Source organism: Xiphias gladius, chromosome 10, assembly GCF_016859285.1.
Source record: "Xiphias gladius isolate SHS-SW01 ecotype Sanya breed wild chromosome 10, ASM1685928v1, whole genome shotgun sequence".
NCBI lineage: Eukaryota > Metazoa > Chordata > Actinopteri > Istiophoriformes > Xiphiidae > Xiphias > Xiphias gladius.
This window is the reverse complement of record NC_053409.1, coordinates 8,317,714-8,334,569: the sequence shown is the minus strand read 5'-3', so window position 1 is coordinate 8,334,569 and position 16,856 is coordinate 8,317,714. Positions and strand designations below refer to the sequence as shown.

General features: G+C 38.7%; 1 protein-coding gene across 3 annotated transcripts in view; it reads right to left on the bottom strand.

Annotated features, from left to right (window-relative positions):
* sntg2 (syntrophin, gamma 2) overlaps positions 1–16,856 on the bottom strand; it is a 78,831-nt gene that overhangs the window by 9,881 nt on the left and 52,094 nt on the right. For all 3 annotated transcript variants that reach the window (XM_040137656.1, XM_040137657.1, XM_040137658.1), the window contains exons 11-14: positions 16,234–16,272; positions 14,983–15,099; positions 9,083–9,154; positions 8,548–8,757 (exon numbers count right to left, since the gene is read on the bottom strand). In XM_040137656.1, coding sequence (XP_039993590.1) covers positions 8,548–8,757; positions 9,083–9,154; positions 14,983–15,099; positions 16,234–16,272 — 438 coding nt within the window. The remainder of the gene's footprint in view (positions 1–8,547; positions 8,758–9,082; positions 9,155–14,982; positions 15,100–16,233; positions 16,273–16,856) is intronic.

Genomic DNA, 16,856 nt, shown 5'->3' with positions numbered 1-16,856 from the left:
TATCAGATTACATTGTTTGAGATGTGTGTCACTCAGACTTGATTTCAAACTGTCCCGAACATCACTAGCAACTTGACAGTTGACACTGATGTCCCACCCAGAGTAGATTCAGCACAATTAGCTGGCTAAGCGCTAACTCTTTGACTGCATCGTCAAGCACTCCTGCATATCATCATTCCCCTCTGAGGCTAATGTTGCCTAGTGCAGCAGACGAGTTCTGCATCTGGACTTGATATGGTTATAGCAGAAAGAAAGAGGGAAACATGTCCATTTTTCATTCATCCCACAGCTTGCTTTTCTGCCAGAAAAAATACACCACCAGTTTATGTACAGTATATGTCCCGGCATTTGTTGATATACTGTACACCACCAGTTAATGTACAGTAAATGTCCAGGCATTTGTTGCTTGCAGCAAGTGATCCAAATAGATTAACATTACCTAAACACATATACAGTATCCAACCAGTTCACTTGGACTTTCTTAGTAACTTTCTTCCTTTAGCTAAAAGGGTGATCCTTCACACAGGATTATTATCTTGGTCAGTGCTGAAACCTTTGCTCCTGCACCTCTTTTCCTCCTACTGTACTGGTTCCATATATCATGCAGCACAAGGTGCACAGGAGACAAAACATGGGCAATCTAATTAAATGTTCAGCTTCTTAAGGATCCACTGCAAAGTTAACTATTTAATCTTAATATAGCACTACTCAATATGATACATTTCTCCTACAAATTGTGTTATTAAAATTCTCATCATTCTCATTAATGATAATAGACTATTATTTCCATTATTTTATGGAAACTTGCATAGCATTTGACAGCCAAGCTAGGTTCACCACCCATCTCCAACTTAGCACATGCAAATGGAAATACAAGGTTTCAGCAATCAGCTTTAAGACTACAAAGGCCCCGACACAGTTACTACTCAGGCTTTCTGTTCTCGCAAGGCACATATTTATGCATTACCACTTAAAATTCTTAGTAATTTTTTAAATAAAAGACATGAAACCCTTATTGTGAAAGCCCTTTAATAGGTTTTTTTATGTGTGGCATTTACGCCTTATTCGAGTACGCCAAGACAGAATGGTCTCATTGATGCCCCTTATGGGGGATGGAGACCCATTTCCCCCCTCAGCGGCAAACTTGGACAAGCCACATTAAAAGGTACCCTGTGGAGTTTTTTGACCATCGGTAGCACTATGGGCCCATTTTGTTAGTTTCATACACATGCATGAGGACACACATGCATGGGTACCAACATGTGTCCTCATGCAATATACACATGGATGCCACAGGTTTTCACAATATTACACAATTTAAAATATTTTTAAAAAACGAACACATACATTGTGAGTAAGTAACACTGATTGTAAACATAACTTTACTTTGTTAACAAGAAAACTCCACAGGGCATTTTTAAGGCGAGATTTATGCAGAATGTTTTGGTTCTATGAGAGAAAATGCTTAAACATCAGGACTATCTGGTTGGTTTTGCCAGTGTGTATCTGGTTAACTTCCCCACCTCCGATAAAAAGCACAAACAGCTGCTCCTCTAGTCTTTTCAATGGGAAGCATACAGTACTGTCAGTCACACACTGCATGACGCAAACAGGAGTAGACTTCCTTAGATTTTAACACTGTACTTGTTTATTTTTATAATTATTTTTAATTTATTTTGTACCTCCTTAATATTGTGCTTGTTAGTGGCTTTGTCATTCTAGAGGATGCCACTCACATCAATAACAAATGCAGTATGGGAAGCAGATTTTCCAATCAAACATTTGTAAACTGGAATAGAGATCTATCAACAGAACCACAGAATTCATTCAGTAACATTTTTCGAATAGGAGATATTTTAGGGATTTCATCTACATATGTTTAGTTTCACTTGCGCACTAATAAAAATGTCATGTTGTTGTATATAAAGACATACAGGTCTTCTCTACATTTAATCTCTGGGAATTAGAATGTGCAGAATTAACTGGAGAATGTAACTGAGTCCAGTGAAATTGACTCTAAAGTCTGAGTGACCACATGAGCCCTGTGAACATAAAAGGGATTATACATGGTCCCTAAGTCTTTCACATTGATGGTTTTAACTAAAGAGCCAGTGTCCCGTGCCAAAGTCAGCCATGCTGCTTGCTGGTGTTTTATCCACATATACTATTCTAAAGGACAACTGGTGAAATAGGAAGCAATGTAATTATATCTGTTTCCCGTGTTGACCCGGAAAGGATTTCAGTTTGCTAGTGATTCAAATATCTTCTGACAGGTGCTGTGCTTTGTAATATTTATAAATGTCCCTACTTAAGGGTCTTGAGCACCAAAGCCCTCCGGCTTCATAGTGTTTTTAGCCTTTATCTTTGGTTGGCTGCACTTTAGGGGTGAAAGGGTGGGAATAGGGTAAAATTATAAAAGCCACCACTGGCCATTTCATGAAGACTCTGACCTGACATGTGGCATACTTTCTTAATTCCTAAATACATTTTGTGATTAAATGGTATGTTGAGTCTTTAAAAGCTCAATAAGAAACTCATGCTACTACAGACACAGATATAAGACCCATGAATGATTACAGTAGCGCTTTAAGCCAGGAACCCTGTATCTGTGTTTATAACTACATTTCTTTATAGTAGGTGGCTCTTGTTTCAAGAGTCCTGCTCTTTTCATCTGACTCAGTTAAGTAACAGTTGTTAGATGGAAAAGGAAAGAATCAAGCAGTGCTGATGAAGTCCTCATCAAATAGCGGTGTGGGTTGAGTTGTCCGTTATTAAGACCTAGTGTTTGTTGAAAATACTTCGCCGTCATCTGACGATTGGAGACAGACACTGCTCAATATCTGATTTATATCATTCTAATACTTTATAATTTAAATAATTTAATTTTTAATTCAATTGGATAGTGCAGAAAATGTGAATGTGTGACACGCAGAGTGGATAAAGAGAAAAGAGTGAGATAAAGCTGAGCAGACACTAAATTTTTTGAATGTTTAACACACGTATTAATCGGCCTCTCTGTTCAGCCAGAATCTGTGACTTTACGCTGATCATCATAACATCAAAACCACCTGCCTAATATTGTGTAGGTCCCCCTCATGACATGGGATCCACAAGACCTCTGAAGGTGTCCTATGGTATCAGGCACCACGACGTTAGCATCAGATCCTTTAACTCCTGTATATTGTGACGTGGGACCTCCAACAATCGGACTTGTTTTTTCAGCACATCCAACAGATGCTCAATTAGATTGAGATTTGGGGAATTTGGAGGTCAAGTCAACATCTTGAACTCCTTGTTATGTTCTTAAAACCATTCCTGAACAACAGCGTGGCAGGGCACATTATCCTGATGAAACAGGCCAGGTAGGTGGTACGTGTCAACGTAACATCCACATGAATGCAAGGTCCTACGGTTTTCCAGCAGAACATTTCCCAGAGCATCACACTGCCTGCACCTGCTTGCCTTACCATCAGTTCCCTAGGAACGATGCATGTGCTGTCTACATGATGTAAAGGAAAACATGAGTCATCAGACCAAGCCACCTTCTTCCCTTGCTCCGTGGTCCAGTTCTGATGCTCATGTGCCCAATGTAGGTGCTATTAATGGGGGACAGGGGTCAACATGGGCACTCTGACCAGTCTGCATCTATGCAGCCCATATGCAGCTATCTACGATGCACTGTCTTATCTGAAAACTTTCTATCATAGCCACCATTAAGGTTTTCAGCAATTTGTGCCACAGTAGCTCTTCTGTGGGATTGGACCACATGGGCCAGCCTTTGCTAACCACATGCATCAGTGAGCCTTGGGTGCTCATGACCATGTTGCCAGTTCATCAGTTGTCCTTCCTTGGACCACTGTTGGTATGTACTGGCAACCGCATACTGGGAAGACCGTGCAAGAGCTGCCGTTTTAGAGCTGCTCTGACCCAGTCGTCTAGTCATCACAATTTGGTCCCTGTCAAAGTCGCTCAGATCTTTACAGTTGCCCATTTTTCTGCTTCCAACACATAAACATTAGGCAGCTCACCTGCTGCCTAATGTAGCCCATCCCTTGACAGGCGCCATTGAAATGAGATAATCAATGTCAATCAGTGGTTTTTACGTTTTGCCTGATCGGTGTGTGCTCACAATGCATGGATAAATTGACTAGTCACAACATGGCCCTAACCGTGTAACTGTTCAAACTGCAAGACAGTCAACCAAAATGTCCGACTTGCCAGAAACCTATTAAATCATCTCAGAACCAAATTGATGATACTTCACTTGAATAAATAGGCGTCAATGCCCCCCCTCACACTGCACATCAAACAATAACCGATCTGGTAGAAATTCGGCCCTATTCTAAAATTAGTCAGCAGCGCCCAATTCAGGTTTAAAATTGGTTTTAATGTGTTTCATAAATAATAAAATAAAATAAAAAACACATTTTAACGTTTGTCTTAGTAGCAGTGGTAGTTTGTGGGTTATTAGTTAGCCTACGTGTACAGTATTATATATATACATATATACATACACACATACACACACACACACACACACACACACACACACACACACACACACACACACACACACACACACACACACACACACACACACACATATATATAGTGTGGTATGAAAATGTTTGGATACCCCTGGTCAAATTTCTTTAACTGTAAATAGTAAAGCGAGTAAAAAGATGACCCGATTTCCAAAAGGCATAAAGTTAAAGATGACACATTTCTTTAATATTTTAAGCAAGATTAATTTTTCATTGCCATCTTTTACAGTTTCAAAATAACAAACACGGAAAAGGGCCTGAAACAAAAGTTTGAGTACCTTGCATGGTCAGTACTTAGTTACACCCCCTTTGGCAACTATCAAAGCTTGTAAATGCTTTTTGTAGCAGGAAAGAGTCTTTCAGTTCTTGTTTGGGGGATTTTCACCCATTCTTCTTTGCAGAAGGCTTCTAGTTCTGTGAGATTTTTGGGCCGTCTTGCATACACTGCTCTTTTGAGGTCTATCCAAAGATTTTTGATGATGTTTAGGTCAGGGGACTTTGAGGGCCATGGCAAAACCTTACAAACTTACACCTCTTGAGGGAGTCTTTGCGGATTTTGAGATGTGTTTAGGATCATTATCCTGTTTTAGAAGCAATCCTCTTTTCATCCTCAGCTTTTTTGCAGATGGTGTGATGTTTGTTCCCAGAATTTGCTGGTATTTAATTGACTCCATTCTTCCCTCTACCAGTGAAATGTTCCCTGTGCCAGTGGCTAAAACAAAAAAACCAAAGCATGATGGATCCACCCCGTGCTTAACAGTTGGAGAGGTGTTCTTTTCATGAAATTCAGCACACTTTTTTCTCTTCCAGACCTTAACTTGACCTCCACCGTTCCTGTTAACCGCCATTTCTTAATTAAATTACGAACTGTGGAAACGGCTTCCTGAAAATACTTTATCTCCTTATAGCCTTCTCCTGCTTTGGGTGCATCAATTATTTTAATTTTCAGAGTGCTAGGCAGCTGCCTAGAGGAGCCCACGGTTGTTGATTATTGGGACAAGATTTGAGGAGTCAGAGTATTTATAAAGCTTTGACATTTGCATCACCTGGCCTTTCCTAACTTTGACAATGAACAACTCATAGCCCTAACTAGCTAATGAAGGTCTGAGACCTTGGTAAAGCGGTGCCCAAACCTTTTCATGACAGTGTATTTATATATGCACGCACACGCACAAACACACACCCAAACAGAAACACAAATACAAACACATGCAGACACAAAGTTTGCAGTTTATTAGGAACACCTAGCTAGGTCTAATGCAGTCTAATACAATAGTTCTGCAATAAATCCTCCCTTTATGAAGGTTATAATGTACAGTTTTTATTGAAATTATTGTTGTCAATTCAACTGTATGATCATTTTATGATCATTTTGGAGAAGTAGTTTGTGGTGCTGTTGAACTGTATTGCATTTTACAGAGGTTTCTGTAATATGGACTACTCTCATTAATATAAATAGGGTGGACAAAATAATAAGAACACCTGTCCGTATAACAGACAGAGATTAAAAGTGAATTATATTTTGTCTTCAATGATCTTGTGTATATTCACAAACTTAAAGCATTCCATCATTTGTGGGAGCATTTTTTTCTTGGCAGATTTCCCTCTGATCATATGGGACCACATAATGTACTTTTCTACAATTCGGCATGAGAAGAAATTAAAACACTACAACACACAGACTGTAATTAAACAAATTCTTGATATGTGTTTGGCTGAACAATTCCCTCTGTGTCAATTTTTTTTTATCTCTCATCCTTACTTACTTTACTGGCTTTCAGCTTTTTGCTCTGTTCAGGCGGAAACATTAGAAGAACACACAGTAAAACCATTCAGAACTTCAGCTCCAAAATGTTTTTGAATCACTGAAATACTTCCATCCAAAATATATGTTTTATTTACAAAATAACCACCAACACAATTCAGTGGATATCTCTTGCTTATCTTAGGAAATATTGATTATTTTATGTCAACTTTGCTGGATTTCCTGCTATGTTTACACTTGTGTTAACATAGTTCCTCAATTAGTAATACCTGGTGAGTCCCAATGGAGACTTAAAAAAAAAAAAAAAATCACACATAATATATTTGTTAATATCACTTGGAGGTATTTCCCAGTACATGTATTTCCCACAGTACATGCAGTATGTACTGTAAGTAGCATCAAAGTGTTTGAGCAATCTTACTCATGACAATAAAAATAGCAAATAATAACACATTACACACAGGTATCAAGCAATCATAAATTTAATGTGGGCGTGGCCCTGTATGTGTATACTGGACAGTAAATGGAAGCATAGTGAAGTAAGTAATAAAAATGTAAACACAAATTGAACACGAAGATGGAAGAGATAGAAAAATAAGGCCTGGACTCATCCTCTGTGTCTAAATTTTCCAATGAACTTTCATGTTCATGTTTTGATCCCCATGAGGCAGCTGCTGCTGAGAACTGCTTAACAATGCACTCTGCACAAGAGCTGATCGCCTTTACACTTGACACATACTGTATTTGCTTAAGAGGCAATTTAATGGCTCATCGAGGTGAGGACTAATTCTTTAGGTTACTCACGCTAAATGCATTCAAAGTAACAATAACTTCTATGGAAAACAGAGTGTTGGCCAAATGTCAATTTCAAATTCAATTAATTTTTTAATAAGAAAAATTTAAAACAGCCCAGAACCCATAATGTGTCAACAGAAAATGATTTTCATCACGTGCAACCACTTGTCACTGTTGAAGCATTAAATTAGTGGTCGGATGGGACAGTAGTGATTAAAAACCAAATGTGACCAGTTCACCAAATTTAGTTTCAAAGTCTTTTACACTAATGTAATGAGTGGCAGTGCCACTAACAAAAGTGAGAATGGACTCAGGGGCTCAGTGGCTTTTCAACTCATCATTCGAATCATCGATTTTTTCGGGCAGCACTGCTGACATTGGAAATTGTCTTGCTGTAATCAGAAGGTGTTCAAAATACTTACAAAAGTTACAGTTTAATAATTAACTCAGTTCTTGGTTTTATCCCATCTCTATTACTATCCAGAAGTATAGTCGAGTACTTCTAACAGAACAAAGCAGCCTGCACAGCGCTTCAATGTGTTAAGATCAAATGTACAGTAGCAGATAACTGTATTCCTTACTTTTTTTTCAGAAATATACTCACAAGACCCCATACATTTTGTACAAAAATCTACCTTTTTGTATTGACACGTGACTATTTTACTGGATGTGCAGCAGGAGGACAGGTTACATTGACCAAAACTGAAACAAACTCCTATTTAAGAATAACTCAGCTAATGTATAAATGGAATACATTCCCCAAGGAAAAAAGTGTGTCTAGTTTTAAAATCCTATTGAAAAGGAATCTTTAGAAAAGAAACTTTAGATTAAGTATTACTTTCAGTATTACTCTTTTTAACTATTATGGATCTGATTCAATTTAACAGTAGTGTATATTTTCTCTCAGCTTATCTGTGTCTTGTGTTGTATCTAATGTATGTAATGTTATATTGTATGTACATTATGGACATCATGTCATTCTATTTTGTGAAGTTAATGTTTATATGAGTGTAGCTGCTATGTATTGTATTTGTCAAGTTAATGAAATGGACTTTTGCAGGACTGGATACAGTAACAGGAACACTTACAGTACAACTAAATGCATTTCTATACAATAGCTCTGGCATAAATAGCTTATAATGTTCTATTTTGAGACTCTGCCAACACTAATATGTATTTCGCAAAATACATATTAGCTGTCATCTAAGGTTGTTGATGGTACTTATCTGCCTGCTAGCTTTAAAAACCAAACTAAAAGCACCCAAAGTGCAGTGGTCTTAATTGCATCATCAAATGCTTCATCTGGCCCCTTTGAGGTTGGGGAAATGTGTTATGAGAGGCTCTCTTGCTTTGAGAACTCCTTTAATCCGAGTAGTGTTCAGCAAATTTTAGGCTTCTTAGTAACAGAAAAAAATTTCCCATGTTATATGTGGAAATACTCACTCGTATTCGCTGCACTTCCAAGAAGACAGCTCTTTGGAAGGATTTCTCCCAGATAGCCAGGTCAGTGGCCAGCTCTACCCTGAAGGTGTGGCTCTGGCCGTGACCGACCAGAATGCTGAAGCACAGAGACTCGCTGTCCTGCTGCTCAGGTGAATGTTCCAGGCCTAAGTAGAGTCTTGCCTGGAGCCAGCAGTCTTCTGCCATCCACAGCTGTAACACGAAATCCTAATTATTACATGTTGGGGAAAAGTTCTCTTCACTTCATAATGGCTAATTCAGTGGGTGGAATAAAATGACTGACTGAAAATGGATGAGTTAATCTAAGTTTTAAAAAAAAAAACTTGGTCCATATCCTGATTTGTCAAACAGGAATATCACCTCAGGAGATGAGAGCCCTGTTTAGTCGGAACCCTGAAACACTATTCTATCCGCTATAATGGGGGGGAAAAAAAGCCATCTATACTGAGATGAAAACTGCAGTGATGAAATTTTCAACAGCCCTGATGCACATCACAGTACCCTGCTCTTAACGTACCTTGTGAACCTTGAAAAGAACCTCATAGAGGTTATACGTTGTTTCAGCTTGTCCCCAGTCAGCAGCATTGATCTGAGAAATAGACATGAAGGAGTGTCAGATGAAGAAGCAGTATATCGAAACAAGTTAGCAGCACCTCCTTATCCAAAAATGAAAAACAAGTAAGTAAACCAGAGAGCTTAGCTGTGTGAATGCTTGGACGACTGCCACTGTCAGGGAACCAAATTGATTTATACTGCTCTCTGCATTCTGCACAGGTAAAAAATTAACATCAAGAAAGTAACACTTGCATTAAGGCTAAGGTATGGCAGTGGTGTTACAAGTAAGGAAATGAACAGGCCCGCAGAACTACTGTAGTAACACAACAAACAGGCTGTGCACAGGAGAGTAGTTCAAGCAGAAAAATACTCATTTGAAAATCACCTCTCACAAATTTAGAAGATATATACAGTATTTTTTTAACTGTAGAGAGCCAGCGTCCAGCTTCCACCTCAGCCAGAACTAAAAAAAAAACAACAAAAAAAAACTATGAAATATGAAATATTTATTTTAAATTTCTGTTTTCAGCAGCCTTTAACGAACACTGATTTAGCCCTAGACCCCTGCAGATTAGCCAGCTCAACAGAAGAGGCCTTTTTCAAAGATGTTGCTCTGACATGTCACAGTAGCAAAAGCACAGGCATAAATAATCAAATTAATGATGGCTGTATTCCATTTATAGTATCAAGGTCCTGGTATTGTGCATGCTGGCTCACTTCAGACAACATAGATTAAAGCCTAGAAAACTAGGTCAAAACCTAGGATATGGCTGGACTGCGTAGTTGAAAACAGTTGTGCAACTGCTGTAAACAACTATTTTCAATGGAAAGCTTGCTTGAAAAGTCGATGAATGTTGCTAGATGACGCAATATGGTAATTTGGATATTCATGAAATCATCATGTTCTATTTGCATTCTTCCTCGTGTCAGCCTTTTATCTGTTCGCTTTCCCATTCAAGACTTTTGGACCCCACTGTGTACAATAATTTAAAACTGCTGAATTCCCAATAAAGCTGTTCCCATTTAAATGTTTTTTCTGTTTCTGTTGTTCAGAGAATGGAACAAGTATGAAATAGTGACTGAAACGCGGCTCATTAAGACTACATTTTAACCAGCAGTCACTTCCAAGCCATTCCCAGCTGCTGCTCTGCACTGCTAAAATTCTGATTTTATCAGCGCAATGTCATCTGACAAAATCACCATACGCACAAGTTTAAGACAACAGCTGTGCTGTGATTTCGGCTACATTTACTTGTAAAATGATCGCTGAGAGAGAAAGTTAGAAGCTCATTCACGTCTGTGTCAGCTGCCATGCAGTCAATTGAATGAGAGACACAGAGAGGTGTGCCTGTAGGGGGAAAACCCGACCTTGCACTCGCGGGGCAATACTGAAGACTCTACATAAGACTCTCTTATATGGTAGCTCAGGTCTGTCCAAAAGGTTGCTAGATTTGTCAGTAGTTGCTTTTTTGAGAAAAAAAAAAAAAAAACATCTAAAAGTCAACACTGTCTGTAAAACACTTTCTGTAAACACAGTGTTTTTCAGGTTAGCCTCACTTTCGCAAGTCCAGCCAAAATGTCGGGAAAATGACAATGCACGAGAGCAACGGATATAATGAATATGGAAGAAACCCAGCTGTGATGAGTGCCATGCTGGTAAAGTTTTATGGGAGCTGTAGTTCTTTTAAGAGTTCACAGAGGCTCAACTTCTATTGCAAGTGCTGTAGTAGATGGGGACATGTTTCACATTTTCAGAAAGGCCAGTGAAAGAAATTCTCAACAAGAGATAGCATTAGCAGCAGAGGTGACTTCGGCTGTCTATAGCCTGACAATATGGAGGGATGATGAGAACATAGCCCAAGAACTGCTACACATGTAAAGGCTTAATCAAACTGAAAGAACATTACTTAATTGTCCTTATTCATACCACTGGCAGACATGAGTTTTTCCCTATGACATTACTTTGGTGTCAAAGAGTTATTAGAATGCTGCTTCAAATATCCCCTGGTTAAATGAATGGCTATGATAACAGTTTGCAGCATGCTACACTGACCATTGAGCACATTATTACATGGCATGCACACTAACTGACACCGACAAGAAGCTTCTCAGTAGATTTTTTTTTTTCCAGGGCATGTTTCACTAGAGTACATGCACTAATGCTATCCTAATGCAATCCAGGACATACTTTGTTCCTACTCTACCTCAGGGATACTGGCTACAGACATATCAACAAAAGCCAGAGGGCAGGTCTGGAATTTCACAACAGACAGTGATGCCTCTAGTAATTTCAATGACCTCACAGGACATCTATTATTCTAAAAGCAGTCTATTCAAATTATGGCTCATGACTTCTCTCACTAAAAGCTTGTCAACATTATCTGTTGGTCCCAACTGATTAATCTGTATCAAGTGAAACATCACTTTTAATTTCTGAAACTCTTCTGCGTTCAGGTAAAGTTTACTGCAGATCTCGCAAGCTCCCAAGCTACAGTTATTTTCTTTTCTTTTAAAGTTCCACAAAAGGCTCAAAAAATGATTTAGTTTTCCTCAACTTCAGACAGAAGGTTGACTCTGCTACAGAAAAATCATTGCATTCTTTGCCCGAGGCATGTTCTGTGTAAAGGAAACATCATTTCCTGAAGCATTTAGAGAATGGCCCTTATATGACTCATTACAGAAAATGCCCTAATGCTAAAGAGTCTCTTTGCAGAGGTTTGACAATGGTTTCGAATTGGGAATATTATACAAGGAAATTACTTCCAGCTGTGGTTACATTGCTAATCTTTAAATGACAATATCTACAAATGACCATTTATATCCAACAAGAATTTGGAAACTTTTGTACAGAACATTGATAACTGAGATCCCTAGAGAAGATAAAGTGATCACCCACAATACTGTTGAAAAATCTCCAACAGTGACAGTTCTCTTTTTGCTGTGGCGATGCCCCCTAGCAGGAGGAAAGACTGCCCACCCCGCCCAGGCCTGTTTGATGATATTAACCAGCCCAGTTTGAGAGTCTCATCTTAAACAAGGCCAGAGTCTTGTCCTTGCCTTGGAAACAAACAGCTAGAGTGACCATCTCTAATCTTACACATAATGTTAACGTAGAGAGAAAATTGCCAGTATGTGCCGGTCAGACAGCCGTGTAATAAGCTACAGAAAGGAGGTCTTCTATGGGGCCGTGCTGAAGACTGGAGCAGACTGGATGAGACAGAAATCGAGATGAAACGCACTGGTCTCCAGCAGGCACGTAATCCATATTGGCCTACATTATGCATAGATATGAAAGTTGAATAAAGCATCCACATTATCCTTGCCAGATGAAGCACTTCATTTCCACCAAATAGTCTGGTGGGCAGAATCCTCCAGCAGCAATGGACTGCTGGCTGAGATACACCTGGCTGACCCTCTTAGCTCTATGTCACAGAACTGAAGAAAGGCTATTGCTCATCTTAAAGGCTATAGTTTGACATTTTGGGAAATATGCTTGTTTGCTTTCTTGCTGAAAATGTAATATAAAGATATATACCTCTCTCATTTCTGTATAGTAAATATGAAGCTGCAGAAAGCAGCTGGTTATCTTAGCTTAGAAAAAAGAAAAAAAAATGAAGAGTAAAAACGGCAAGTTGTGGTTTTATGGGGGGTAATATGCTGGACTTCTTGGCTGGGTGCAGAGTTCTCCTGGGTGACTTCCTGTCACTGTGCTAGGCTAGCGGTTTAAGCCTGTTTCCAGTCTTTGAGCTAAGATATGTTAAACTAAGATAAACTAACTGTCTGCAGGCAGTACCTTCATATTTACAATGCCGACACGAGTGGTATCAATCTTCTCATCTAACTCTTAGCAAGACAGAAAGTAAGTATTATTTTTTTGAAAGGTGGAGGGTCAAAGGAGATGCTGCAGCGGAAACACTGCCATCACTGTCACAAGTTGAGAGGTCCTTCTTGAAACGCCCTCAAAATGTTAGTTTATAAAACCTCAAAGTGTTAGAGGAAACACCTGGGAGTTAAAAATGGCCGCAAACACATAGGCTGGAGTTTGTCCTCAACGTTTAGCTTAGTACATGATTGAAAACCTCTCACAGCCTGTTAAACTTAGAAGAGAAAAACACAAACACCATGGTCTTCTTGGGAACCCTTAAAATAGAAAGGGTGAGCCACAATAGCTTGTCAAACAGTGTTTACAGGTGACGAAAGATCTCCAACAGTATGGACAACGGGCTAAGAGAGACCTAACAACTCATAATGTGCAAACTCAACCTTGGCACAGCATCCAGAAGGTAACTGTGCAAACTGCCGAAATTCTTGCCAGGACAACAGTATCTTATATATATACACATATGTATATATATGAACACACACACACACACACACACACACACACACACACACACACACACACACACACACACAAGCTATGATACATATCTTAGAATTAAACAAATATATTTTACATGTGTTGAGACCATTTTATGAAGACTATAAATCCATGAGGGTATTCATTACTGCGACTACGGCTACTTTGATGATGCTGATGAACTGCATGTAGCTGCTGCTGTGATAACGTGTACAATCCTCTCTGTAAGTAATATTAACTGTTATGCAATGTTTTGGCATCTGAAGTCTTTACATGCATTATTCTGTTACTCAGACAGGACTTCCTGAATTGTATTTGGTTGTCTCACAGTACCTGAAACCACACACCCTCACCAACAAAACCCCTTGGCATTGTTATAATACAGCGGCTGTTTTCAGTCACAATGTTTGCTAAAGGTATAAGGCATACAAATGGCAAAAGGCTGCATTTTTATCCAAAGTGTTTTACAGTTTGCCTCTCATTTACATTCACACACACTCTCACACGTCGATTGCAGTGAGCTACCGTACAAGGTGCTGGCCTGACCATCTGGAGCAATTTGTTGTTCAGCGTCTTGCCCAAAGGTATTTAAACACATGGGCTGCGGATTGAAACGCCAGCTGTGATTGGTGAACAACCTGCTCTACCTGAGCCATGGAGTTTTGCTGTAAATTTTTAACCCCGTACAGTTCATACAACAGTTAAAATTCAAGATAATGTTGGATCAGATTAAGATAGTTTTTCGGTTTTTGTGATTGAATGGGGGTGTGCATATAGCTTATCAAAGCTTTCTAGAGCTGTAATGGCAATGGTAAGAATTAGAATGTAGCAGGCAAATTTTCAGCCAAATCAAACACAGGGTCCGTTAATTTCAATGATTAATTAATTAATACACCTTCAACCACATTAGAGTCATTAGAGTCCTACATGGCACTCAATTGCTAATGCATTATGGTCATACATCCCAATTTATAAATTAACTTTCAATTGTAAAAAATGAAAATAACCATTTTGTAGCAAGAAGCACATCTCGTTTCACTGCCACCCAACAGTCTGCAATGATCACAACAAATATAAATTAATATATAATTAGTTTCAGTTACTGCATGGCTGTCTTTTCTTATTCAATTATAACAGAAGCATACAGTATTTTATAGATGCTGCCACCTTGTTTTCAAAAACAAAAACCATGCAGGACAGTGGGGGGGTAATCAAAGATCAGTCAGCAGCAGAGAATTATCACTTTTCTCAAGATCAAAAACAAATTCAAAAAACGCTCTGAACAAATTTCTATGCTGAGCTGAACCCAGGGTACCAGTTGATTATTTGTACCTGTTTTGAGTGTAAGTCATGTGGGCCAGTGTGATATGATTAAGATATTGGACAAAACCATTTTACATGATCTTGAAATGAAACCACAGTGTTTCTTTTAAATGTTTTAGAGAGATCTAAATGAGAAGTGAAAAGTGTACAAAACGGGAAAACGATAAAAGACTAATTACCGGTGGACTTCTGAAGATATAAAAATATGGTCCTCTCAGTGCCAAGAACTTGAATTCTCCAGTTCGACCAGCAGCGCTGCCCTCGGGGCTTTCCCATGCCCAGCCCATGTGAACAATCTGCAAAGATGTAGCGGATGACATGTACACAATTTTGCCATTTTGATTAAAAAAAAGGGTAAAAAATAAATAAATAAATAAATAATCTGTTCTTGCTCAAGAGGACACAGACCTGTATAGCAAAAAGTGCACTGTCAAAGCAAATAAATTAAAAAAGACCTACAGTGATGCAGCTTTGAAATGATACATTTAAAAAGATTCCCCTCTGTACAGTGATGCTGCAGTCTCAGCTGCACTGCAACAATTTACCATCGCTTTACACCAGATTAACTTGGGGATGTTTCTCTGCTCTCCTTTAAGCAGCATATCTGTTGTGTATGTAGTGTACTGATTCATCTGCTACAACCTCCCCTAAATCTTCTGGTCTCGACTCCCTCCTGAAAATATCATCTCACTTATGATTCTGCTGCTTTGCTTAAAGTGATAAACAGTGTGACTAAATTAAGCCCGTGAATGCTTCACTGATGAAGGTGCATTCCAAAATGTTTTCGAAATGGTTTACTGGCTTGAATAATTGTATTTATTTGGAATACTGCCCCATAGATTCAGTGCAGTTTTATGCAGAGGAGAAACATTTCCTGTAGACAGGGGTTGCCTGAACAGGGAGCTCCACCAACTAGACATCTGGGGAGACAAGTGGAAACCCTCAATGTGTAAGACCATGCAATTCTTAAGGATCTGCACACCGATGGTCCTCGGCTGGCGTTTACTGAAGACCTCATGATCTTTTAATTATCAAAAACCCACTAACTGTCACGGTCCAAACATCTGTCGGACATCTCCATCAGGACAGGTCATCGAGAGCTGATCCACATTCAATAAATCTGAGGTCTAAAGGGTCATGCAGTATAATACTGAATTAGATGAGTGCTCCACCTATATACAAACCATATCCTTAAAAAAAAAAAAATCTTATTCTTACTCCTACTGTCAAGAGTACTGTCACATTCACAGGGTTGTCCTAGTGGTTAAGCAGCAAGCCATAAAACTGCAGTATTTTTGGTTTAATTCTGGCCTCTCTCAGTGTTTTGTGTGTGTACCTATACAATAACTGTCAATTAAAGGTGGACTTTGTAGCAATTATGAATCTGGTTTCAAAAAGATATGTTAGACTGGTATGTCACATTACAATACCTGATCATCTGAGGCGCAGTATTTGTTGATGATCTTAATCTAAGAAGGAAAATAAAACAAAACGACAATCAGTGTCATATACAACTACACAAAGCCATGAAACATTATATAAAGGTATGACCCCTAAAAACCCCTGGCAATGACACTATGATAGTCATTAATCACTCTGCATTTACAAATCTTTTTGTAGCTCTTTGATGAACTCTCACATTTCCATAAGTTGTTTCCATTCTGTGTGTCTAGTTAATTTAGCTCTGCTCACCACTTGAGTTTTATGCAACTTGTTTTAAGTTACTAACATGTTTTTCTTGCAGTTTCATTTAATCATTTTGTTACTTGAGAAAACTCAAACAACAAAGGTGATAAGCGTTTTCTCATAAAATGCAACTGATCAAGTGATAAAATGTATTTGATTGATTAACATTTCATGGTTGAGACCACTGATGTTACTGACAAAAAGTATAGCTGCTGGCATTGTTGAATTACCTAGGGAAGCATGTTTCACTTTTTCATTTTTTTGTGAACCTTTAAGAGTCATCTATCCACACAGTAGTTGCTGTTAAATTTCTTCACTTATAATCTTTGCTTTAAGATGCAGGACCATTAAAGGTTACCTTGAGTCT